The following is a 26,800-nucleotide window of genomic DNA, read 5'->3' on the forward strand; positions in this document are numbered from 1 at the left end:
TAAGTCAGATAGCTCAGGGCTTGCCTGTAATTCAATTTGTGACAGAACTCCTTGGGGGAGATTTGTACGTCTCCTGTTCCGTTTTACCGTATAGTTCCTGATACAGCAGTCTCGGATGAGGACCCGGGTTGGTTTTAAGAATGCTTTGACAGCACATTGGACAGGACAAAGAGAAGGCACCCATATGAGATTTCTAAAAATAGACACAGCGCTTGACCCAGGGTTTAAAACTCTGAAGTGTCTTCCAAAATCTGAGAGGGACGAGGCATGGCGCGTGCCTTCAGAAGTCTTAAAAGAGCAACACTCTGTGGCGGAAACTAAAGACCCCAAATCACCAGAAAAGAAAATCAGCCGTCTGCTGGTGGCATCTGATGAAACATATGTCGTCCCGCTCTGCTTTCAATTGTTGTCAAGCCGACTCTGGCATCAGCCTGGAGGCATGCCCTCTGAAGTGGTGGTTGGAGCATGAAGTGACATATGGATCCTTAGTACATCTGGCACCTAAATATCTTGTGACTACACCAGTGCTCTTGCTTTCAGATGACATTGGAAACAAGAAGCAGGAAACTTTATCTCCTGAAACTGAGCTTGTTTGTCTGAGCAGCGGTGCTTCAGAGCCTGCGAGTCCACGCAGCCGTCCTCCTTGTTCAACCAATTTACTCTTGTGGGATATATAGGCAATTCTGTTATATGGACCATACCCCACTCTATACAGGGGCGGCCTGTGCATATAGGCTGACTCAGCCATCGCCTAGGGCACCGTGTTAAACAGGGCGCCCAATGATGACATCACACCATTGAGGGCTGTGGAGGCGGGGGCGCTGATCGCGCATTCCGCCTGGGGCGCCAGCTGCCGGCAGCCTGCCTTGGGCCGCCGTGACTATATACTGCCTGTATTGCAGCTGTGTGCTGATTGGGCTGCCGGTGGTGAGAACCACTGCTCTAAAGTTTTACATTATTTTATTTTTAAATAAAGGCTGTTAGCCAGGGGATAAAATGGTGTCCTTGACCTGTTTGTCAGAGGCTGGAGAGGGATGGCAGGAGACAAATCGCTTGATCGTTGTCTTCGGTCCACCCTCTCTGGGGCACCTGGTGCTGGCCACTGTCGGCAGACAGGCTACTGGGCTAGATGGACCTTTGGTCTGACCCAGTACGGCCGTTCTTATGTTCTTATGTTAATGAAGGGTTTTTTTGGTACATAATTCTACATTTTGTAAGTTCAGCTTTCATGAGAAAACAATGAGGAATGTGGCACTTTAAACAGATATATTGGATCTGATTAGATATGATCTGATTAGCTATCCGATCTATTGCATGTGATGAAGTGGTCTTTACTCACAGGCTATGTCTACACTGCGGTTTTCTGGCGGAAGAGGATATGCAAATGGAGCGCTCATTTGCATATCTTCTTCCGATTCTTTTTGCAGAAGAGGTTTTGCCGCTAAAAAGCCCTGTGTCGGCGGAGCCATTTGTCAGAAAAAAAACCTTTTTTGCAAGATTCTGGAAACCTTGATTTTTTAGGAATAAGGGATCTTGCAAAAAAGGGTTTTTTTCTGACAAATGGGCCCGTCTACAAGAGGCTTTTTAGCAGCAAAACCTCTTCAGCAAAAAGAATCGGAAGAAGATATGCAAATGAGCACGCCATTTGCATATCCTCTTCCGCCAAAAAATCGCAGTGTAGACATAGCCACAAAACCTTGTGCCCAACTATATCTGTTAGCCTTTAAGGCACCACACAACTCCGCTTTGTTTTGGAAGTTACAGGCTCACACAGCTACCCCTCTGAGGCCTCTCATGGTAAAGAGATTGCACTACTGTACGTGCATTTGGTGAACTGAAAAATACTATTTCTTTTGTTTTAACAATGCAAGTATTTGTTTGTAACCAAATATAAATGCAGCACTATACACTGTGTTTTGTGTTGTAATTGAAAACAATAGATTTGAAAATGTAGACAACATCCACAGCATTTTAAATGGTATTCTGTGATTGTTTAGCAGCACGATTCATAGTGTGATTCATTTTTATATTCGCATGACAACCCTAAAATGCATTTTTTTCTGATTGCACTCAGTTTACCAAGCGATCCAGCTCACTTTGAGTCAGTGACTGGCCCTCTTTGCTATTTACCACTCCCCCAAGTTTTGTGTCATCTGCAAACTTTATGGCTACATCAGTCTTGCTCAAGAAAATATGCAAATGAGGTGCAGCAATGAATATCGCTGTGCCTCATTTGCATATGTAATGAGCCGCCGTTTTTGCGCAAGGGGCTTTTGCACAAGAGCCATTCTGCCGCTTATTTTCAGGCAGAACGGCTCTTGCACAAGAGGGGGTTTTTGTGTAAGAAGGAGCAGTGTAGACGGCTCCTTCTTGCACAAAAGCCCCTTGTGCAAAATGGCAGCGCATTACGTATGCAAATGAGGTGCGGCGATATTCATTGCCGTGCCTCATTTGCATATGTTCTCGTGCAAGACTGGGCAGTGCAGACGTAGCCCAGCGGTTTTGTTTTCTTCCAGGTTACTGATAAAAATGTTAATAGTATAGGGCATAGTGCCAATCACTGCAGGATCCACTGGAAACGTACCCACTGGAGGATGGGTCTCCCTATGCAGTTACATTTTTGAGACAGATCAGTTAGCCAGTTTTTAATCCATTTCATGTGGGCCGTATTCATTTTAGATCACTCCCGTGTTCTAGTCAAAATGTGGTGTGGTACCAAGTCAAAAACCTTACAGAAGGCCGAGTATATTAGGATACCTGTTATCTTTATCAGGTAATCTCATTTTTTAAAAAAAAATCAAGTTACTTTGACAGGATCTATTTTCCATAAACCCATTGTAGCGCAGCTGGACTCTCCGCCACGGGCACCTCCTGCTGGACACTCTGGCTGTGTCTAGACTCGCCAGTTTTTCCGGAAAATCAGCCGCTTTTCCGGAAAAACTTGCCAGCTGTCTACACTGGCCGCTTGAATTTCTGCAAAAGCACTGACTTCCTACTGTAAGAAATCAGTGCTTTTTGCGGAAATACGATGCTGCTCCCGTTTGGGCAAAAGTCCCTTTTGTGCAAAACTTTTGCGCAAAAGGGCCAGTGTAGACAGCTCAGATTTGTTTTACGCAAAAAAGCCCCGATGGCGAAAATGGCGATCGGGGCCTTTTTGCGCAAAAGCGCGTCTAGATTGGCACGGATGCTTTTCCGGAAAAAGTGCTTTTGCAGAAAAGCGTCCGGGCCAATCTAGATGCTCTTTTCCGAAAATGCTTTTAACGGAAAACTTTTCCGTTAAAAGCATTTCTGGAAAATCATGCCAGTCTAGACATAGCCTCTGGGAATTAGCTTTTCAACTCTGGAGCGCCCCCTTTTGGCCTGTGTCACTCCTGCTGTTACCTCTTTTTCCTCCACCTCTGTGTTATTAGTCTCCCCCCCTAGACTGTGGCACCCCCTTCCCTCCTGGGTACTGCCCCACCACAGTGCCCCACACTTTGGAGTCCTCCCCCTGTGGGAACCCCTAACTCCCTATGCCCATCTTGCCTCAGTGACCCATGGCCAGTCTTCTTCTAGCCCAGGGGTGGCCAGCGTATGGCTGTTGAGCCACATATGGCTCTTTGCTCACAGAAATGTGGCTCTCAGGGTTACGGCTCATTCGGAGCCGTATGCCTGCTTTGTGCACACCCCCCTGGAAGGAGAAGTGCATGGCTGTGGCAGTGGCAGCTCAGGTGAGACCAAGAATAGGAGGGGCCTGGGGGTGCCTGGCTCAGGGGGAGAGGGAGAGGGAAGGCATTGGGTTAGAGTGGGGGGAACTCGGGGGGGCTGGGTCTAGGGAAGAGGGAGGGCATTGTGTGTGGGGGGGGGGCTGGGGTTGCCTGGCTCTGGGGGAGGGATGAGTGGCTCTTTGCACTACTATCCACAGCTCTTTTGGCTCTTCGGCGACATCTACACTGGCATTATCTTGTGCAAAAACTCTTTAGCGCACGAGTTCTTGGGTTAAAGTAATTGTGCAAGAGAGCGTCTACACTGGCATGTGCTTTTGCACAAGAGCATCCGTGCCAGTGTAGACGCGCTCTCGCGCAAGAAAGCTCTGACGGCCATTTTAACCATCGGGCTTTCTTGCGCAAGAAATTCATGTTGCCTGTCTACACAGTTGTGCAAGAACAGTTGCACCAGAGGGCTTATCCCTGAGCGGGAGCATCATAGCTCTTGTGCAGGGCGCCCTGATTTCACACTTTAGCACATCAGTGTTCTTGTGCAAGAACGCGCGGCCAGTGTAGACAGGCAGCACGTTTTTGTGCAAGATTGCGCCAGTGTAGACACAGCCTTCATGTCTAACTGGTTGGCCGCCCCGATCTAGCCCCTGCCTCAGGAGCACGCTGCAGTCGGAAACGGCCACTTCTCATTGGCAAGGGGGTGTGGACCTGCTGCCTTCGCCTCCCCTGGCTGCCTCCCCACAGCCCTTGTACTCTCAGACCCTGCAGCCTGGGAGCTTGCCTGGCCAGAGTTTCCCCAGCCCTGCCTGCCTTTCCCCAGCCCTGCTCTAGGTCAGGAAGCCTCCAGCTTCCCTGGCAGCCCAGTCCCTCCTGCTCCACTGCTAGAGCAAGAGCGAGTCTGTTCTCCTCCCCTCCAGGAGTCCTTATTTATACCGCCCCCGCTGGGCCCTAATTGGCTGTCTCTGCCTCAGCTGTGGGCTCCACTCTCTCCCAGGGCTGGGCTTTACCCTTAAAGGTGAAGCCCTGACACACCCGTGTTGATTTGTGTTAATTGCATTGCTCTCCTTTAATTCTTGGGGGCCTGTTTGAACTGCCTCATTATCTTGCTTGGGAAGGGTGTCGGGCTGGCATGGATATAATTATCCACGTGTTTCACATTCCCACCACCTCGCTCGAGCCTGCTCTCCTTTGGGAGGGGAAAGGGAAGCACTGAAGCCCGGTGGTGTTTCTAACATGACCTGAATCGGGAAGCACTTGGGGGGTCTCCTGAGAATGGCGTGTTTGCAGCCTGGCTTCTAAATCATGGGGCGAAACTGAAGGGAAACATCAGCTGGTTTAACCCAGTGGAAGGGAAACGTTGAGTCTCTCCCTGCTGCTGGTTCTGACCCTGGTGTGTGTCCAGTTAATGTCCTTTTCCTCTCTCCGTTCTGCATGTCGTCTTGTTTCCTTCCCCCCTCCAGTGGCTCGCCCTAGTTACTGTAGTGATTTACTCCCTCTCTAGCCATAGCAGGATGGCTTCTTTAGCTCAAGTAGTCAGGAGCAAGGCCTTTGGTGCTCAGTGACCCCAGCAGGGATGGAAAAGTGTAGTTGATTAACTGATAAGCAAAAGCGTATTGACTACAGGCATTCCTCCCTGCCCTTTGCCTGTATATTTTTTAGCAGGCTGGCCAGCAGTCTGGCTCAGTCCTGATGGGTCTGGGACCTACCCCCGCTGCAGTTCTGCATGTAAAGTGTGTTAGGAGCCGGGTGGGCAGGCAGCCTGGCTCAGTTCTGGCTCACACCATGTCCAGGAGCTCAACCCCCTGCCAAACGGGCTGCTGCCACCCCGCGCTGCTGCCTCTTTATCAGAGGCAGCAGCAGTGAGTGACAGGCAGCCAGTTTGCAAGGGGAGCTGGTTTTTAAACTGGCTCCCCTCGTGCACCAGCTCCCACCTGGCACCCCATGCTGCTGCCTCTGATACAGAGGCAGCAGCGCAGACTGGCAGGGGCTCCTCGGGAGTGAGGCTGGTGCGCACTGGCCGGCCCCGCCCCGGGGACTCTAGAATAGTCGAGTAACCGATAAGAATTCATGAGGTTACTCGACTATTCAGTTAACCGATAGTTAACATCCCTAGTCCCACGTCCAGTCCCCCACTGGCCATTTTGTGTATGCATGACGGTGCAGCCCATGTCCCATCCCGGCAGCCTTCACTCGTGGTGCCTCACTTCAGATGAAGGCCATCTCATGTCGTCCTCCTCCTAGCGAGTCCCAGGGGACGGGCCCTCCGTGCAAACTGGACGCAACCCGGCTCGACCTCTCCCTCGGGCCGTAAGAGAGTCCTGCTGCGCGCTGTCCGTCATCTTGTGCCACTGAAGCTTCTGGGCATCCCTGTGATCGCTGAGCGGGTCGCAGCAGCCCATGGTCAGCACCGAGACAGCTGCTGGATTTCAGCCAGTGCGGACGGGAGGCTGCTGCCGGCCGGGCAATCAGCGGACGAGGTGCCTTACGAAGGTCCCATGAGAGAGAGGCAGAGCCCAGTGTGGGACGCTCATAGTCTGCATCTGAACTTCCCAGACTCGCCGCTGTCCTGAGCCAAGCAAAGAGCCGGCCCTATGTTTAAAGGTGCCTTATGCAGAAAATGCAACAGCTCCGCTCTCCAGTATACACATCTCCTGCCACACCTGATCAGTCCGTCCTAGGGCCTCCACCACCTCCCACCTCCCACTCTTTAATGCATTCTGCCTCACAACACCCAGGGGAAGAGGCCGCTATTCTGCTCAGGCCTGATGTCCAGTTTTTCTTCTCACCATTTAAGCATGTGGCCATGCATCCGCCTACTCTTTAGGCCCAGAATTTCAAGCGCTCGGGACCAGATTTTCAAAGGAGCTCTGCTCCCAGCTAGGTGCATAAGGACCAGGTGCAGGCAGCTCATAAAAGCCTAGATAGCTAGATAGAGTAGACTGGATGGATACAGAAGATGTGATGGGCAGAGAAGTTAGAGGAATAGGCCTAGGTTTGAGGGGCAGAGAAGATATATAGCTGGATAGACAGACAGTAAGGAGGTTAGTGAAAAGAGAGCGCAGGGAGGTGGACAGAGAAGACAGCACTTGCTAATGGTTCCCTTCATTAGTCAATGCACCATCAACCTGTGGAACTCCTTGCCAGAGGAAAGTTGTGAAGACCAGGACTTGAACAGGGTTCAAAAAAGAACTAGAGACTTTCATGGAGGATGGGTCCATCAAAGGCTATTAGCCAGGATGGGCAGGCATGGTGTCCCTGGCCTCTGTGTGCCAGAAGTTGGGCATGGGAGACAGGGGATAGATCACTTGATGGTTACCTGTTCTCTTCATTCCCTCTGGGGCAGCCGGCATTGGCCACCGTCAGCAGACAGGACGCTGGGCTAGATGGGCCTCTGGCCTGACCCAGTGTGACCGTTCCTATGCTGGTTCCCCTTGTCGCCCAGCGCACCCCAGCGGGTTCCCAGTCACAGGCTGCCCACAGCACCGGAGGTGAAGGGGAGGGTAATTGCCGCTCCCCGCGATCGCTCTGACGTGCTAATGAGCCGTTACACAGAGCAGACGGAGCCCAGCGGGGGGATGGAAGGGAGCGCAGGGGAACAGTCAAACTTGGCAGAGGATGAAAGTTAAAATAAGGGCTGAGCAACTTATTCCCCGCTCCTGCGGGTCCCCCTCTCTCTGGGGGAGGGACTGTGCTTCCTGCTTCTCTTCCCACCCCCGCACACCAGCGGCGTGAGTCTGTAGCAGCACGGGGGTGGGGGGCAGCGCTGGACTAAGTCTCCTCGCACATGCTGCTCCGCCCCCCTGGCCAAGAAGGGACGCAAGGCTCGGGAGGGTCTCCGGGCCCGCTCAGTCCTGGGCTGTGCAATGAGCCTGCTAACGAGGGCGGCACCCATTCCACACCTAGGAATTGGAAGAGCCGTCGCGTGGGCATGAGTCTCGGTTCATCCCGGCCTGGGCTGGATCTCAGGGCAGGAGGCCACTGGCCTGCGAGTGTGATGTTAAAGTTTTAGGGACCCCTCTTCCCTGAGGTGGTGTCAGGCTGGGCCTGTGGAAGGGCAGGGACGGGGGTGTCGGCTCAGAGCACACAAGATCTAGCCGGGCAGATGCCAAAGTCTCTAGGGCAGCTGCTTTTTTCTGCGCTTTCAAGCTCAGTGGTGTCAGAAGCAGGAGGTGACGGCGATTCGCTGGCTGCCTGAATCCCCAAGGGTCCCTGGGTCACAGGCCCAAGGCACCAGCGTTAGATCAGATTTGAAGGAACGTGCAACCATGCGAGTGTTGCCCTGTTTCTGCCCCCCAGCCCGGCTCTTTCCCTCTCCTCAACTCCTTTCCCCATCCCCCCTCCAGTCCCCCCTCATTTCCCCCTTTCGGTTTCTTTCCCCCTCCCCCTGCTCTCCCTTGCAAGGGCAGCCCCTGCTCCGTTAGCTCTCCCCCACCGGGAAACCTCCCCACGTCTCCCTCCCTCCCTCCCTCCGGGAGCTCAGCTCTCTCTGCGCCTGGCTGCATTCAAGCTCCAAGAGCTGAATTCTTAAGCACGTGGTTAATCTCAGGGACATCTCCCTGTCCTGCCATAAATCACCTGCGGGCACCCCCACCCCCTTGCTCTGCTCATGCCGCTCGGCCCGGAGTCTCGCCGATCCCGGCCCCGCTACGGCACCATTGGCGTTCTGGAGTCGGGACGGTGGAATTCTCCATTCCCCTTATTCCCAGGGCAGCTCGACGCCCTCCCCCTGCCCAGGGCTGCGGCTCCCCGTGCAGCCTGCCAGCCCGCAGCGAGCTCCCTTCGGAGAGGAGTCCCAGGGTCTCCATTTAGGCCCTTACGTGCTGCAATGCAGGGGTTGCTATTGTGACAGCAGAGGCTGAGTTACACCTGAAACCCAAGGGTTCCCTCGGCCCAGGCGCCCCGGGGAAAACCAGGCCCTGGGGGCAGAGTGGAGAGAGCTGGCCTTCGTTAGCCTCTCCTTCTGACAACTCCGCACCTCCCTAGAGCTCCATAGGCCCCCGTCCTGGGATGGAAGCGTCCCAGAGCACAGGCGCCGGAGATCCTTCCTGCCTGCGGTGAGGGACGGGAGTGTGACCTAGTGGCTAGAACATGGCTGGCAGGATGCTTGGGCTCCGTGTCTCGCTCTGGTGGTTGGGGCTGTGGGCCGGAGTCTACGACTCCTGGGGTCTGTCCTCATATAACCTCTGGGCACCTCCATGTCTCCATCTCCTCCTGATCCCTGCCTGCCCGTGGGGTGGGACGGCGTGAGCTCATGCCTGTGAGGCGCGCTCCATCCCTGGCCGAACGCAGGGCAAAGTGTAATCCTCCCCCCGCCCAGCCCAAGTCCTGAGGGCAGAACGGCCGGGAGAAGCACGTGGCCTCGGTTCCGGTGCTGTGCATTCTGGGAGCTGCAGATCACCCTTCCCCGAGTGGCCCAAATGGTGTGGGGGCAGGTGTGGTCTGCCCAGCCTGGGGCGGCTGCTTTCAGCAGGGACTGTGGGGGACACCCGCGCTGGTACGGTGCGTTTCCCAGAAGGCCACTGGGCCGGCAATAATGCGACTTGAAGGATTTCCCGTGCAGACGAGGCCGTGCCCGGGATCTGTAACCGCTGCAGGCTGAGAGGAACCACCAGGCACGCTCCAGTTCTGTCGGTCGTTCTCTGCCAAAGCCCATTAGTCTCTCCTGGCTCTGCGTGGCTCGGGAGCCTCGCGCCAGACTCCAGCCAGCTCCTGATACTTTGTGCAAAGCTTTTTGAAAACTCCCGTTGGCCTTTCCCCTGCCCCAGGGCTGCCGGGCACGAGGAGCAGGAAAAGGCTGGCTCCGGCCGCAGGCTGGACAGCTGCGCCCGTCTTGCAATGGCTGGGAAGTTCAGAACCACCCCCGGTCGCGACGGCCCCCTCCTGGCAGTGACTCGACAGGTTTGCAGCCAGCTGGCATTTTGGTCTGGTTGGCCCCAGCTGTGGCATGGAAAACGGTTGTCTGTTTTCTCTGGCTTTGGGTTTTAGTCTGCCTTGTCAAATCACTAGCAGGAGCACGGTCCTTCGGGTGTCTCAGGGAATCTTTGCCCCCTTTCTTTTCGAGGGCCAAAGCTTTGCTGAGGATGGGGAGGGGGGATTTCTTTGGGGCTTTTTCGTCATCATCGGTATGTGTTTACTCTACGGCCACGGCGCCCGACCCTGGTGATGCTGGGAAAGGAGGGTATGGCACACCTGGGTCTCGAGCAAACGAATCTGCTCATTAAAATGGGCCCGATGTGACTGTGACCTTTGAAAGCCTGTATCGATTGGTCTGTAAGCCCTGTAGAGCCCTTCCCCCACCTCTGCTGCAGCTCTGTGGTTGGACTGCTCCTCTGAGCCACAGGTCTCCAAACTCTTTATGAATCGCCATTAGGCCCGTGTGTGAGGCAGGGAAGGATCCATCGTTATGCTGGCAGGGAAACTGAGGCACAGAGCTGGGTTTTCAGTGGTCAGTGTCTCACTGACCTCACGGAGCTTTTGACCTGCTCAGCCCCCAAGTGACCAGCTTTCCCCGGGTATGTCTACACTACCCTCCTAGTTCGAACTAGTGGGGTAGTGTAGACATACCCCCCCAGAGCCATCTGAGGAGCTGGACCCTTTGCAAAATCTGGCCCCAGATGCAGGGGGGCTGAGTCCACATAAATCCAGCGCTGAGCTTGTTGGCAAACCGGGCTACGCTGTGGGGCTGAGGAGAGCGCCCAGCCGTCCTGGCATTCCGGCAGACGGTGCCTGGCTCTGGAACAGTGGCTGACCGGTGGGGCCTGAGTTGGATCTGCGAACCCACTCAGCTGTGCTCACACGGCTGGCTCCCCCCCGGCCGTCTGCCTGTGAGCTTGAGACTAGCCGGGAATGGCGCGGCTCTGCGCCCCGCCAGTGGTGTTACAGCAGGGATGAATTCAGCCCGGTGTCCGGATCTGAGCGGTAAGGACAAACTCATGCCAGATGGGGGCCGGTGCAGCTCCCACTGCTTTACCCCGGCACTGGCTTTGATTCTACCTCGACGCTTGCAATTGAGGGACAAAAATTCTCCTTCACGGGGGCTTAATCTCCTCCCCTCGCACAACAAAAGCTTTACCACGGCAAGTGCAAGCGCGCGCTGTCAACAGCGCCATCCTGCTGACAAAGTGAACGCTGCTCGGGCGGGAGGTCGAAGTATTTTCTCTGCCAGATTGCCAACACGCAGCGTTTACACTGCCCGACGTTACAGCCTTGTTGCTAAAAGCAGAGTCACGCAGACGCAGACGTACACGCTCCACATTTTGCAAGGGTTAGCTGAGGCCTGTAACCAGAGGGATGTTGCAGCTACCCTCTACCCTAGCAAGACACCTCCTGTTCCCAGGGAAACACCCCTAATGCCAGGTCTCCACTGGGGGAGAAAGTCGAATTAAGATACACAACTCTAGCTACATGAACAGCGTAGCTGGAGACGACGTATCTTCGCTCGACTTACCGCCGCGTCCCCACTGTGGGAGATCAACGGGAGAAACTCCCATCGACCTCCCTTACTCCTCGTGGCCCAGGGGAGTACCACAGTCCACGGGGGCACTATCAGCGGTGGATTTAGCAGGTCCTTGCTAGACCTGCTAAATCGAACCCCGGAAGATCAAACTCTGGAGCATGGGGTAAGTATAGACAAGGCCTAACTTTGATCAGGGCTGGAGCATGAGAGGGGCTTGAAATCATCTGCTGACCAGGCAGCTGCATCTGGCTTGGAAACCAGGAGGGGAATGGCCCTCACAGGCGCTCAAACATGACGGAGCAACGAGCCAGAGGGTAACGCCAGCAAAGCTCCCACCTCTTCCAGGTGCTCAGCAGAGGGTGGCCGAGGGGAAGGCTGCATGCCACGTTCGGGGCCTTCGGCATGGGGCGAATGGGAGGCTGGAAGGTCCTTTCTGTTGCCCCTCGGCTTCTGTTCCCCCTGGGTTACAGACCCTGCGCCCCCCAGGAGACTGTGTGGCTGGCAGCAGCTGTGCGGGCCCCGCTGAGTCACACACATGCTGGGTTGTTCTGCCGCCGGGCTCCTGTCCTGAGGCCCTGCGGGAGCTGATCCAGCCGTGCGGTAGGGTGACCGAGGGCAGCATGGGGCCTAGCCGGGCGGCCCAGTCTAACCCCTGCCCAGGGGTCTTGCCACAGGCGGGAGGGGAGGCAGCAGAGAAGATGCGCTGAGCTCGGGAGATGGACTGAGAACCCGCCCCTAATGGGCTGGAGCAGCCTGGGAGAGGATTCACTGGGGCAGACACTGTGTAGGGCTGCTGTAAGGGGCCCTGGCTGCCTCCTCACAGGCCCTGGCATGGGCATGCTGTGTCGGAAGGGGGGTGGCACAGGCCGCACCGGGGCTCCCGGAGCCCCAAGCAGCCCTCTCGGGAGCCACCGCACCGAATGGGTGCAGGGAAGAGAAGGCAAGTCCCAGCTCGACGGCCGGGTGCTCCCCTCCCCTCGCTGCTGCAAGCCAAGGGAGACTCAGGAAGTCCCTGCCAGCCGGGGGCCCAGATGGCTCATTGCACTCGTCTGGCAGGGAGAACCTGCCGGGAGCAGCCAGCTCCTGCCATGTGCAGCTGCAGCGTCTGCCTCCCCTGCCTGGCCCTCCCCCCGTGAGGGCTGGAGCCAGAGGCCTGGGGGGGGAGCTGCCCCTTGTGAAGGAGGTCGGATCAGCTGGGTCCACTCGGACCCAGCCCCCTGCCTACAGTCTGGTCTGGAGCCCGCTGGGGTCAGGGCCCCGGCTCCGGCTAGACAGCGGAGGAGCAAAGGCCACTGGGTTAGTATCCAAGCTCCATGTTTCAAAGCTGCCAAAGCCAATTTGGCACCGGGGAGTTCGGGGCTTCAATAGCTTGGAGGGTGTGGGCTAGGGCAGCCTGATTAATGACGGAGCAGAGCTAGGTGCCTTTGGAAATCTCGGCCTTCCTGGAAACAGCTTGTCACAGGGGGAGAGGGAAGGAAGGCGGGAGAAAAAGGAGAAGAAACAAAGGGACCCAGCGGCTGGCCCTGCTCAGCCAGCTGGGCCCCCGAAAGCTGCTTTCCTTTCCCTGCTCTTCTCCTGAGATCCCAGTCGCTTCTGGGGTGGCCTCCGACTTCCCGCCGCACCCCAGCCAACAGCCGGAACGACTCGCTCCTCCCTCGGGGCTCAGCTGAGTCTGACGCCCTGCACAGAGGGGCTGCCACCCACGCAGCAGGCTGGTGTGAGGTCTCTCGTACGGAGGGACGTGGCTGGATTCCAGCGTGTCGTTGACAGGAGATGCCGTAGTCTGGCCCACAAGACACTCCCAGCTGAAAACCACTGCACAGGAGCCTGCCAGTCAGGACTCCTGGGTTCTGTTCCCAGCTGGGGCTGGGGGCGGGGGAGAGAGGAGTGTAGTCTAGTGGTCAAAGCAGAGGCAGGTGACAGAAGCAGGCTCCTGGGTTCTGTGCCTGACTCTGCCCCTAAGCCTCCCGTCACCACAGGCCAGCCACCCGCCCTGTCTCATGCTCTCCTGATGTAAAATGGGGGTGATCGTTTTTCCCTCCCTTTGGAAAGGGCCTTGCACTCCCAGGGGGAAAGACGCCAGGTGACTGCAAAGTGTTGTTATCGCCCCTGGTTGGCGTCTTTGGGAGGAGGAATAACAGCCATGCGTTTCTTACAGAGCAGCCTGCTGCCAAGTCTCTTTGTCGGTGTTTGTTATTCATTAGAATTCACCGCAAGCTGGTCGTTTGCAAGGCCGGGGCTCCAGTGAACACGGCTTATTTTTTCCTGGCTCTGGCCTGTGGCTTTGTGTTTCCTTGCGTGGCTAGAAACGCTTTCCAAGGCGAAAGGGGGCGAGTGAATACGGTGCTTCCGGGCTGGAATCGCCCCCTGCGCCTCTATTCGGGCAAACGGTTGGGAAAGGTCTGAGATTTTGCAGATGTCGTCGTGCATGCCTGGCAGCTCTCGGGTATATCCAGGGATGCTGGCTACATCTACGCTTAAACCGCGTCAGCTCTGTCGTGCTTCAGTGGAGACACTCACTCCCCCCGCGGAAGGGGTTTTCTTGTGGCTGTAGGGAATCCAGTTCCCTAAGAAGTGGTAATTAAGGGCTGGTCTATACTGGGAGCGGTACAGATACCTCTCTCAATGGAAAAATCCACTTCCTCTGCATAGCTATACCGACTGTAGGCAGCTCTAGATTGACAGAAGAATTCCTCCACGGATGTAACTACCACCTCTCAGGAAGGCAGAGCACCTATGCTGACAGGAGAACCTCTCTCATCGGCTGTAGGGCTGTAGACATACCCTGAGTGGATTCTTCCATCAGCCTAGCACTGTCTGCTCTGGGGATTAGGTTGCCAAGGGTCCCTCTAACCTTTTCCATCCATGTGCAGATTTTTTCTCTGCGTGTGCAGAATAAATGTTATGTGCACCGAGGCATGTGTGAATGTGCACCACCCATATAAACACAAAACCTCGCTCTGCTAATCCGCTGGGTGGCATTTGAATTTCTCCTGCGCGGCTGCCCAGGCGCACAGCTTACAGGGAACACTGCCCCCGGTTGATGTCGTTGGGCCAACTTAACTTCTTAGTGTGGATTTGACAGCCCAGCAAACCCTGTGGTGCTGTTTGATTCATACAAAGAATGGCACAGCAGGCTGGATTTTTGGCTTACTATTTTTCCCTATTTCATGAGTTCTGGTTCTTACGTGACCAGCCCGTCCCTCACAAAGGATTTTGCTATTGACCCTACTCCAGCCCTGTCTCCTCCCCACCTCCCTCTCTAACTGGATTTATCCTATATCTACTGAAAAACTAATCCTAGCTGTCTGGCCCTTTAAAAGGATTTAACTGTGTCCACTGCTTTCCCGTTCTTTTGTGTATGTGCGTAACTGACGTCAGGGCAGATTTTAAAGTTCTGAGATGCTGGCCATCTGCTCCTGATTAGAGCAGCCTGAGCGCTTTAAAATTGCAGCACAGAAGAGATTGTTCCCTTCCCTTTCCCCCAGCCGCAATGCCGGCTCTGCCAAGGAACGCAGCTCCTGATAGGAGCATCAGCACGACGCGGTGCCTGTTGATGTGTTAATCCCCTGGCCTGTGAGCTGCTGGCCTGTTAATCACAGAGCGGAATGAGGGAGATAAGGAATCGGTGCCTTCCACCACGGAAACTAATTGCCGCTGGGAGCAGCTGTGCGGCAGAGACATGCCTAGATGAGGGTTTGAAGAACAGGCGCAGAACCTCTCGCTCGCCTTCCCACGTTACACAGTGCCCCGCTCCTATCGCAATTGTGGGGAGTGACTGCTGCAGTTTTTCTCAGGCTTCGCTAGTACGTGAAAGAGCTTTAAAAAAAAACCAAACACAAGGGATCTAAGTGGGAAATTGGCCGCATCAGGGCTAGTGTGCCAAGGGGTTTCCTGATGCACCCTGGCACCCTGGCCCTGACACATGAGGATGGAAAGTTCCAGCGCGGTGCTGCATTGTGAGGGTGCATCCTCTCGCCGAACAGTTATAGCCTGTGCTACCACAGTAGGTTTCATCCTAGAGGATCCCAAGGGACTGCACTCATGCAAAGCACACATAGAAATGCAGCTGCTTCTGGGGTAGGACAGAGCTGCTGTTTAACACAGCAGCTGGAAGGGTCCCTTGAAAGCAAAGAAGAGTTCTGCATCCGGTTGTTGTTAGGGAGGCGCAATGTAATCCCTCGCAGCGGAGTTTGGCCAGGACGTCGTGTTTAACACCCCAGATCGTGTGGAAGGTACGGTGGGATTTTTAAATAACTGCTAGTGCTCAAGGCCTCGTGGTTATTGCTCATTGAAGCACAGAGCCTCCTAGAACCATTCTGGGGCGCTGAATTTAGCTCTGGTTAAGAACCGGGCCTTGTTTCTCGGGAATCTTCCGAATTGTTGCTCTAGGAAAGGGCTTGCATAAGATGTAACTGTGTTCTCTAGACAAGGTCAACTGCAGTTAGCCTGTCAGTGGCTTTAAGGCAGGGGTCTCCAACCTTTTTAAGCGCGAGATCATTTCTTAAATTGAAGTGCAATTCAAGATCTATCTCAAACCCAAGCACCCTTGCTCCGCCTCCTCTGTGCCTCTTCTCTGAGGCCCCGCCCCTGCCCACTCCATCCTCCCTCCCTCCCTTACTTTCACCAAGCTGGGGCAGAGGGTTGTGGGTGCAGGTTCTGGTCTTGGATTAAGGGATTTGGAGTGCGAGAGGGGCTCTGAACTGAGCGTGGGGCAGGCTGTTGGGGTGCTGGAGGGGGTTCTAGGTACAGGCTCTGGGAAGGTGTTTGGATGCAAGGGGTGCTAGGGCAGGGGCTTGGGGTGCACGAGGGGGTTCATGACTGGGGTAGGGTTTTGGGATGGGGGCTCCAGCTGGGTCCTGCTGACCTCCGGTGGCTCCTGGGTGGTGGTGCAGTGGGGCTAAGGCAGGTTCACCCTGGTCCTGGCCCTGCACCACTCCCCAAAGCAGCCAGCGAACTCCCTTCATCCCAAATCCTATTGCGCCCCCTCTCTGCTCTGTGGAGACAGGATCCAGAGTGGGAGGGGGGGCTTCCTGACATCAGCACCCTCCTCTCCTTCCCCTGCACCGCAAACAGGAGGGGCAACTCCAAGGCAAATGGCAGGAGATGCGCAGTAGTCGGAGGAGGGGCAGCTGAAGTGCCCGCACTTGGCCAAACCAGTCAGGACCCCCTGTCAGAGGCTCCAAGATCTCCCGGCAGATCCCGATCGATAGGCTGGCGACCACGGCTTGAAGTGCACCGGCTGTCATCGGCAGAACTCTGTCATGGCCACGCCGTTAATTCAGAGTGGCCTAGCACAGGCGTGCGCCGTCCCTTTGCAGGGACTCACGCCCGAATTTCAGGGGGTCTTCGCCCGTTGCTGCCAAGCCGCTCCGTGAGGCCTTGGCGTGTTATGACAGGGGCGTGTGGCAGTCAGGCATTGGCAAACAAGGACCATGTCACTTCCTGGGGCCTGGGCATGTGCTTAGTATGCATTTCAACAGCAAGGTACGAGGCTGGTGCTGAGCGTGGCTGTGATCGTGGGCGTGTCCGGCTGTCCTAGCTCCGTCTCCGTCTGTCTGCATCGCTACGTGGCAGTCCTTGCAGGCCTTGAAATCCCCCCGATCTGGGTCACCTTGCTGCGTTTGGCAAGCAGCCTGCTGATTTACAGAGTCAAATATTTGTGACCCTTCAGGATCGGCGTGTTTAAAGGCTCTTTAAACTCCCAGGCGGCAGAGCAGTTATTAGAGGTTTACCTAGGGGCTCAAGTCAGGCTCTGCAGAGTCTCCTGAGCCGGAGTAAAGCAGGGCTCTGTGCCCCGGTTGGTCGTGTGGTGGTGTAATGAACTGGCAAATGCACATGGGCCCTGCTCCTGCATGGAGGCGGAACAGCTGATGGGCTAAGGAGTGGGCCTAGGCTTCCGTCTCTGTGCAGCTGCTGGTCAGAGCAAGAGCTCGGCGGTTGGGTGGCCCTGGCTTTGTTCCGGGGCAGGGGCCGGCTGGTAACGTGCCTCCCAGATAGCTGTAAAAGTGCAAAGTTCTATAAATACCTGGGACGGCTCCTGGGAACTTGGAACTCGAAGAGCCGGGGGGCGGGGCCACGACACTGCCCCAATAACGAACCGGGGCCCAAACTGAGCCTTGAGAGCCACCATGTGGGCCCCGCCTCCTCCAGGCAGGGCGTAGGCTGCACCAGCTGGCCTTAGAGCTGGCAGGACTGATTTCCCCATCTGCTCTGGCTCAGCTGCGTAACCCGTGAATTGGGAGGGGAGGGGGGAGCCAGGCTGTACCTGCTCCCCCTTCATCCTTGGGTGTCTCTGCTCACCCCAGCTGCCGTTCCCTCCCCGCCCGCCCAGACAAGCGATGGTTGTAGCTCACTCTAGGCAGGATGTTTCTATCCCCCTTGCTGCCCTGCACAGAGCCCTGGGCAAGGAGTGAGCGAGGGTGGCCAGTTAATGCGATCTTGGTAACTAATTGACCATTCATTATCAGTGGGAAATAGATCAATGGAGGGATGATAGGAGTTACTATAGAGAACTTTCTGGGTGTCCGGCTGGTGAGTCTTGCCCACATGCTTAGGGTTTAGCTGATCGCCATATTTGGGGTCAGGAAGGAATTTTCCTCCAGGGTAGATTGGCAGAGGCCCTGGAGGTTTTTCGCCTTCCTCTGTAGCATGGGGCACAGATCACAGCTGGAGGATTCTCTGCATCTTGGGGTCTTCAAAGTATTTGAAGGCTTCAATATCGGAGATATAGGGGAGAGGATTATTCTGGGAGGGGTGGGTGAGATTCTGTGGCCTGCACTGTGCAGGGGGTCAGACTAGATGATCATGATGGTCCCTTCTGACCTTAAGGTCTATGAGTCTATGAGTAACACAGAACTGATGCGCCAGGCTGATAAAAGGGCTGGTTTTAATTAAGTCGTTAGCGCTGCCGTCGGTATTGCATGGCAAGGAGCTATTCATTGATTCTGAACGGCATGTCTCCGGGGGGCAAACACAGACCTGAGCGTAAGTTCGTATTTCTTTCTGAATGTTTAATTACTGGGGCTTTCCGTGCCGACGAATGGAAATAACAGCCCTGGAAAACCAGAGCCGTCAACTCTGCATCGGCTGGGACACGCCACGCAAACCTGCATGTCGACCAGAGCTCGAGGCGGACACCCAGGTCCTCAGCACCGCCAGCTGGAGCCAGACACTCAAGAGCTCAGCTCCCAGTATGCATTCAGGACTTTGAGCCCTTTAAAAAACACTCCCCCTGACCCCGATCACTGAGAAAAATCGCACAGAGCTGTGACCTGACTCGGTGGGATCCCCTAGACCTCTCCACATTTGATGATGATTCTGTGGGACTAATTATATTTCAAGATCCATCATTTAGCCAGTTTTTAATGAGCTCTGTTTTGATTTTGTATATAATTCTAGGGCTGATAGAGACCTCAGGAGGCCATCGAGTCCAGCCCCCTGCCTAAAGCAGGTCCAACCCCAACTAAATCATCCCAGCCAGGGCTTTGTCAAGCCCGGACTTAAAAACCTCTAGGGATGGATATTCCACCCCCTCCCCAGGGAACCCAGCCCAGCGCTTCCCCACCCTCCTAGGGAAATAGTTTTTCCTAATATCCAACCTAGACTTCTCCCATTGTCTCTTGAGCCCATTGCTCCTTGTTCTGCCACCTGTCAGAACAGTCTCCCTCCATCCTCTTTGGAACCCTCTTCAGATAGTTGAAGGCAGGGACGGATTAAGCAGGGGGCTAGCCAGGCAGCTGCCCGGGGTGCCAACCTATGGGGGGCGGTTGATGGCAGCTGTAAGGGGCACCGCGTGCCCAGCCGCACAGCACCCCTTAGAGCTGCCACCAGGCACCAAGCACCCTGGGCCAGGGGCCGCACGACGCCCCTTAGAGCTGCAATCAGGCGCCACGCAGGGGCAGATATAGGGCAGGGCCCCGCGCTTCAGAAAGCCCCGCGCATGCACCGTGGCGCTGCCACGCATGCACATGGCGTCACTGTGCATGCGCCGTGGCAAAAGGGGGACCCCGCGGAATTATGCTGCCCAGGGCCCCGCAAAACGGTCATCTGCCCCTGGCGCCACGCACCCGATTGCAGCCGTAAGGTGCACAGTGCGCCGGGGGGCGGGGCCGCGCATGCGTCGTGCACCCACTGCCCAGGGCACAGGAATGGCTCGAGCCAGCCCTGGTTGAAGGCTGCTCTCAAATCCCCGCTCGCTCTTCTCTTCTGCAGACTAAACAAACCCAAATCCCTCAGCCTCTCCTCGTAGGTCATGTGCTCCAGCCCCCGAATCATTTTCGTTGCCCTCCGCTGGACCCTCTCCAATGAGTCCGCATCCTTTCTGTAACTGGGCACCCAGAATTGGACGCAATCCTCCAGACGTGGCCTCCTCAGTGCCGAATAAAGGGGAATCATCACTTCTCTAGATCTGCTGGCAATGCTCCTCCTAATGCAGCCCAATGTGCCATTAGTCTTTGAGGCTACAAGAGCGTCCTGTTGACTCGTGTCCAGCTTCTCGTCCACTGGAACCCCCAGGTCCTTTTCTGCAGAACTGCTGCTTAGCCAGTCGGTCCCCAGCCTGTAACGACGCTTGGGATTCTTCCATCCCAAATGCAGGACTCTGCACTTGTCCTTGCTGAACCTCAGATTTCGTCTGGCCCAATCCTCCCATTTGTTCAGGTCACTCTAGACCCTATCCCTGCCCTCCACTCTGTCTACCTCTCCCCCTAGTTTAGGGTCATCCACAGATGTGCTGAGGGTGCAACCCATCCCCTCATCCAGGTATAGTGCTGATTGTTGCATCAGAATATCTAGCGGAGAGACCAAATCTCGTGACAGACGTCTGCGAGTGTTACACCAGCACAGTTACTTCTATCAACCCAGGTTGTACTCGCATCATCGTGCAATGCTTAGATCTGCCTGGCCAGGCCCCATGGACCATGAAACCATATTGATCTATACGGATTAATTTCCCATCCTGTTCCCCCCCCCCCCCGAGCATCTGCTGCTCCTTCCATCACTGAGTGAAACAATCACAGCAAGTGGCTGTTGCCTCCTGGGAGACCTGGGCATGCAGCCGTCCCTCCAGCAGCAAGAATCTGCTCCAAGGCCAGATCTGGGAGGTGATGTGGGCAAGCGGCAGGCTGACACCCGCAGCAATCTGCAAGAAGGTGGCTCTGGCTTGTCACAGGCTGGGGGCATGCCTGCGTGGGGCTCAGAATGTGCCCTCTAATTTTATTTCCATTGATGTGTGGAATAAATTGTATGTGCACGGAGGCATGTGCAGATGTGCACCACCAGTAGACACACATGCAGCCGGCTGTGGGTGCTCTGCTAATCAGCTGGGCAGCATTTGGATCTTTCCTGGGTGGCCGCCCAAGTGCTCAGCTTACAGGGAATCCTGGGGCTTCACCATTGAGAGGGGATGCCCAACTGTAGCATGGCGACACTTTTAATATCCAAAGGGGGCTCCCGCTCTGGTGTTCTCTCTCCCGGGGAGTCCCAGGTTTTAGGGCATGAGTTGTATCCACATGGGGGGGAGTTTGCAGGGGTGGGCTATGCTCCAGGCCCCCCTCCTCCTGCTCTGATCCGGTCCCTGCTCTTTCCCGTGGCAGCGTCGTGTCTCCGGTGCCTGGTGGACGTGGTCCCGGTGAAGAACGAGGAAGCAGCCGTCATCATGTTCATCCTGAACTTCGAGGACCTGGCCGAGCTCATCGCTAAGAGCGCCAGCCGGAGTCTCCACCAGCGACTGTCCCAGGGCTGGCGCCAAGGTGAGCCAGACGCGGGGTCCCCGGGCAGGGAGGGGGGGTGTGGGCTTGTGTAGGGGCTGCGTGGAGAATCCGAGGCTGGAATTTTCTCTGGAACTCACTGTGCTGCGGGGCTGGAGGCCTGGTTCGGCACCGGGGCTCCGGCCCAAGCAGCGGCCTTATTGCCAATGGCTCTGGGAGGCCGCATGGTGCCACAGGAAGATCTCGATGAAGACTGAGCTGCCGCTGAGCCTGGACCCGTAGAGAGTAAATGCCAGCGAGAAGGAGGCAGCTCCGCAGAGGGAGGCGGATGGAGCCCAGTCTCCTGGCCGAAAGGGAGCTGAGTGCTGGGGCTGGGGGTCGGGAGGCGAAACCCATCCTCTCCTAAGCCCTCCCTGACCCCTTGCATCTGCCGCCGCCTGCGCGCTCACGGCTGCACCTGGCCTAGGTGTGTCCTATGCCCCAGCTGCCCTCGGATGGAATCACAGAATCACAGAGCTGGAAGAGATCCCAGGAGGTCATCAAATCCAGCCCCCTGCCCAAGGCAGGACCAACCCCAACCCCAACCAATGATTTCCCCCCCCACACCTGATAGCTTGCCACGCCCACCCCTCTCACCTAGCCAAGCAGAGCCTGTCCTGCAAGCACGGCCAGGCCTCTCCTGGACCCCCCACTACTCCTGTGCCCCGTCCCACCCATCCATTGCCCATCCGCAACAGGGCCCCTTGCCCTCCATGGACTGCCAGGGCCGCGGGCCCTATCTCAGCCCTTTCTTTCCAGCAGGCTGCCCGGAGACAGCCTCCTGCCCAGGATCCCACTGCTCTCCCGCCCGTTTGCATGGCTGCTGCCTGCCCCGTGCATCCCCCTCGGGCAGAGCCTGCTTCCAGCCTGCGCTCGTGCACTTGGAAGCATGGAGGGAAGTCCCACCCCCAGCCCCATCCACTCCACCCTTGCTGAGCCCTCGGCCCGACGCTCCCCGGGGTTGAGGGGCTGTTGGTTTGGAGAGACGCACCCGGGCGTGCCAGCACCAGTCTCAGGAGACGCTGCTCTCCAGGGCGTGGAGTGACACCGGTCTGGAGGCTCTGGCGGCAGTGGGGAGCCGCTCTCCTGCTTCAGACTCTCAGCTGGTCAGGCAGGATTCCCTTCCCCCCGCCCTGCCCTGTAGCATGGCCCAAGGAGCCAGGTGCCTGCTGGGGACTGGGGCCAGGGGGTATGAAGTGGCAGGCAGTGGCTGCTGTCCCTTGCCTTGGGTGGTGCTCCGATCACAGAGACCCGTCTGTTCCGTGACTGGACTCCAGGGTGTCCCTGAACCCTGCGGAACGGGCTGCCCTGGGACATCTGCGTTAGGGGCCAGGAGGAAGATTCTGGAGGCTGAGTCCCGCTCCCCAGCTCACCGCTTGCTCAGGGGACAATGCCCCTTGCCTGCCCTGTTTCCCAGCACTGACGTGTGTGCTCTGACGTCATCTCCCGGGGCCCTGCGGCCCCATTGCTTCTATGCTCTGGCTCAGTGTTTCTTAAACTTTTTAAGACTGAGGAACACCAAACAATCATTTTTTTTATGAGGAACAGCATACAAAGGGTTGGGGGAGAAGTTACTGAGCAAAAATAAAAAAGAAAGGTCGCCTGCTCCTTTAAGGGTGGCCATTTTGAACTCTGTTGTTCTCCGCAGCACATCTCCGACTGCCTCGAGGCACACCAGTGTGCCGCGGAACACAGTTTAAGAAACGCTGCTCTGGCTGGACGCAGGAGCCCTTTGCGATGTGTGTGTGGGGGGGTCCGTCTCTCCCCCTTTGGGGGAAGGGAGGAGGTGAGGCTCGTTGGCAGCCAGGGAGCAGGATTCTGTGACTGATGAATGAATGTTTTATTCTTATTGCCTCTCTTACCGCAGCTCTGAGGGTTCCCAGCTGAGAGCAGAGTCCCTCAAGGCCTGGCACTGTACAGACACAGAATAACAGGCAGGCGCTTGTCGGCTAAGTAGATTAGATCAAGAGAGGGAAGGTCGTCGGGGGCTTGGAGGGAGAAAGTGAGTTGTCAAAAGTTTCACAGCAGCCCATAGGCCGCGTCAGGAACAGAACCCGCATCTCCAAAGTATTTTCCATCTTCTCGCTAGTTTAAAATGTTTCCAGTCTGGTGGCTTGGCCATCTCTGTGAATTCTTAGACGCTTCAGGGGGTAGCCGAGTTAGTCTGTTACAGAAAAAAAAACAAATGGTCTGGTAGCACGTTATAGACTAACAAAACATGTAAATGGCATCATGGGCTTTCATGGGCACAGCCCACTTCTTCAGATGACCGGTTTTGTTAGTTTATAGAGTTCTACCAGACCATTTGTTGGTTTTTTTCTGTGAATTCTGTTGTCCCTGGTAGAGAATCGAGATGTGAGGTCCAGCAGAGCTGGCTGAGTTCTTCAGGGATCTGGAGGCATGACACTGGCCTTTAAATATGCGTGGAGGTATTTCACTATATCATGTGTCCTTGCTGTGTGTGTTAAACATCCAGCCAATTTTACAGGCGTCTGCTGTACTGTTGCATATGCTCACATGTATGCCAGGTTCTGGATTCATTTTCGTTTGAATAGAATCAGATTAAGCAAGTCTCTAAGGGCACGTCTACACAGCAGGGCTAAAGTCGAATTAAGTTATGCAACTTCAGCTACGGCCGTTGCATAGCTGAAGTCAAAATACTTTAATTCGGCTTTTGGTGCGGTCTACACAGCAGGTAGTCGAGGGAAGAACCCTCTTCCTCCATCTTCCCTTACTCCTCGTGAAATCATAGAATCATAGACCTGGGAGACCTCAAGAGGTCATCGAGTCCAGTCCCCTGCCCTCACCACAGGACCAAGCACTGTCTAGACCAGTGGTCCCTAATGTGATGCTCGTGGGTGCCATGGCACCCGCCGGGGCATTTATGTGCGCCCGCCAAGTGATCGGGGCTGGCCCCACCCCCGGGTGTGTGGCACATGGGCGGCCCCTGTCCCAGGCGTGCTGTGCATGCGCTGTGCCGGCCCCGGATGCGTGGCGTATGGACGGCCCCACTCCCGGGCACGCGGCGCATACGCGGCCCCGCCCCTGGGCGCCCGGCAGCCCCAAAAGGTTGGGGACCACAGGTCTAGACAATCCCTGACAGGTGTCTGTCTCACCTGCTCTTCAATATCTCCCGTGATGGAGATTCCACAACCCCTGGGATACAGGAGTTGCAGTAAGAAGTCTTCCGGCTCAACATGATTTTGAAATAACGGCTTGCTGTGTAGACGCGCTCTTTGTGATGCCGAAATAACTCTGCTGTGTAGACATACCCTAAAAAACATCCTCCCTCCGACGCACTGAGCTAGGAACATTTTTGCCCTGTACAAATGAAATACAGGGCTGCTCCAGCAGGTGGCGCCAGTGTGTGGGTGCCTGTAATTCCTTGGGGTCAGAGTATGTCCCTCCCAGGAGGTCTGATTCCAGGCCAGCTTTAGGATTCGGCCGTCGCTAGGTAGCATGGCCTGTGCTAGGGTGGGAGCCAGGCTCGACCTGTGTCCTGCAGCTGCCCTAAAAGCTGCCCCCTGCTGTACGTTAGCCACATTGTCCCTGGACGCCGGAGTGAGACACGAGGGACACATCACAAACTCCTTTCCTCGCGCTCCGTGGTGTCCCACCAGTTCTGAAGCAGTAGCACGACAGCGGCTACAGCCAACTAGCCACAATATTCTGAAAAATGTAAATCATTTTGTGAGCCAACTAGCCCCACTCAACCGGCCCACTAGCCCCTGCGTGTTGGACAGGATGGATCTAACGCCTAGCTAGATGCTCGAACGCTCCACTCCTAGGCCTGCTCTGCATTGCTCATGTGCCACAGCTGCCCGTTGGGGGGCCAAGATCAGCGACTGGTGCTCAGAGCATGTTCCTCTCCTAAGAAACTGACAGCCCCAGGCGGTTTGCATGTCTCTCTCCCTTCCCCGCGAGAGGTGGCCTGTCTCTTCAGTACAGCGCGATCACGCCTGTTTCACTAACTAAGCACGGTCCGTGCTAGGATGGGGGACACCCTGGACTCCCAGCAGGGACCTAGGAGCTGCCAAGGTGCTGGTTTCTAGGCCCAGAAATACCCTGAGCCTGTTGTGGTTGTTCAAGATGTAGAAGGTGTGGCATCTACAGCTTCTGGCCTTGGCATTCGGCATGTGAGCTGCAGGGAACGGAGACAACAGCTGAGCCTGTGCAGAGTTACAGCAATAGCTGGGGGAAGGGGAGCATCAGTAGGGTCAGGGGTTCCTCTGCGGGTCACAGTGTGAGCCAACAACAACGGGCCAGAATTCCTGCCCAGGAGGAGCGGGAGCCTCTCCATCAAGATCGCTCCAGGTGTCAGGTGTCCCATAAGGAAGCGCAGGGTGCTGTGCTTTGTGGGCCTGCTCCTCCAAAGCCCTGCACCTCGGGAAGTTATTTACCTCCGTGCAAAGTGGGCGTAGAATGCCAAAGAGGAAATATTGACATGCATTGTCAGTGATTTAAATCCCAAGCACTGCTCCAGGCTGGGGACCATCTGGCTAAGCAGCAGTTCAACAGAAAAGGACCTGGGATTTACAGGGGATATGACCCAACAGGGCACCCTTGTAGCCCAGGAAGGCTAACGGCATATTGGGGTGCATGAGGAGGAGCATTGGCAGCAGATGTAGAGACGTGATTATTCCTGTTTATTCACTACTGGGGTGAGGCCACATCTGGAGTATTGCGTCCAATTCTGGGCCCCCCACTACAGAAAGGATGTGGATGCATTGGAGAGAGTCCAGTGGAAGGCAACCAAAATGATGAGGGGGCTGGAGCACATGACTTAGGAGGAGAGGCTGAGGGATTTGGGCTTATTTAGTCTACAGAAGAGAAGAGGGGGGCGGGACTGAGAGCAGCCTTCAGCCACCTGAAGGGGGGTTCCAAAGGGGATGGAGAGAGGCTGGTCTCAGTGGTGGCAGGTGGCAGAACAAGGAGGAATGGGCTCAAGCTGCAGTGGTGGGGTCTAGGTTGGATATTAGGAAAACTATTTCCCTGGGGGGGGGGTGAAGCCCTGGGATGGGTTCCCTAGGGAGGGGTGGAGTCTCCATCTCTAGAGGTTTTAAAGTCCCGGCTTGACAAAGCCCTGGCTGGGATGATTGAGTTGGGGTTGGACTCAATGACCTCCTGAGGTCTCTTCCAGCCCTGGGATTCTGTGATTCTAGGATTCTAAATGGCAAGCCCCCATGCAGGAGAATGGAGAATCTAGCCCCGTGTCTGAGTCCTCCATATTCCTGCTGTGCAGTGTTTTAGAGAAGGACATGTGCACTGTTTCCTCAGAGAGGTAGCTGGGAGCCGGGCAAGAGGAGCTAGAGTAAAATTCTGGATCAGTGGGTCTCTACCAGGAGTGGGTGCCCCCGTGAGGGGACTCGCAGGTCTTCCAGGAGGTATGTCAGCTCATCTCGATATTTACACACTTTTACACCAGGCTACATAAAAGCACTAGCAACGCCAATACAAACTAACGTTTCACACAGCCAGTGACTTGTTTATACTGCTCTACATACAATACACTGAAATGTCAGTACAATATTTGTATTCCAGTTGACTTATTTTGTATTTATGTAGTAAAACTGAGGAAGTCGGCAATGTTTCAGCACGAGGGTGCTGTGACACTATTGTATTTTTATGTCTGATTTTTGTGAGCAAGTATCTTTTAAGTGAGGGGAAACCTAGGGGTACATAAGACAAATTAGGCTCCTGAAAAGGAAACAGTAGTCTTGAAAGGTTGGGAGCCACTGCTCTAGCTAAGGAGCTCTCCAGTGAAGCTGTGAGAACCCTTTCCTGTTTTCCTGATTCCAGGAAAGCTCTTGGTTTAGTGTTGGAAGAAAGTGACCCCTTCTGAGATCCTTTCCCATTGTTACCTGACTATATTGACACATCTTATTGACTTATTAGGA

The 26,800-nt window shown here is 55.6% G+C and overlaps 1 protein-coding gene across 3 annotated transcripts in view; it reads left to right on the plus strand.

Moving 5' to 3' along the window:
* KCNH6 (potassium voltage-gated channel subfamily H member 6) overlaps nt 1-26,800 on the plus strand; it is a 129,033-nt gene that overhangs the window by 33,897 nt on the left and 68,336 nt on the right. For all 3 annotated transcript variants that reach the window (XM_075911217.1, XM_075911219.1, XM_075911218.1), the window contains one exon: nt 20,751-20,906. In XM_075911217.1, coding sequence (XP_075767332.1) covers nt 20,751-20,906 — 156 coding nt within the window. The remainder of the gene's footprint in view (nt 1-20,750; nt 20,907-26,800) is intronic.

The sequence above is a fragment of the Pelodiscus sinensis genome, chromosome 29 (assembly GCF_049634645.1).
Source record: "Pelodiscus sinensis isolate JC-2024 chromosome 29, ASM4963464v1, whole genome shotgun sequence".
NCBI lineage: Eukaryota > Metazoa > Chordata > Testudines > Trionychidae > Pelodiscus > Pelodiscus sinensis.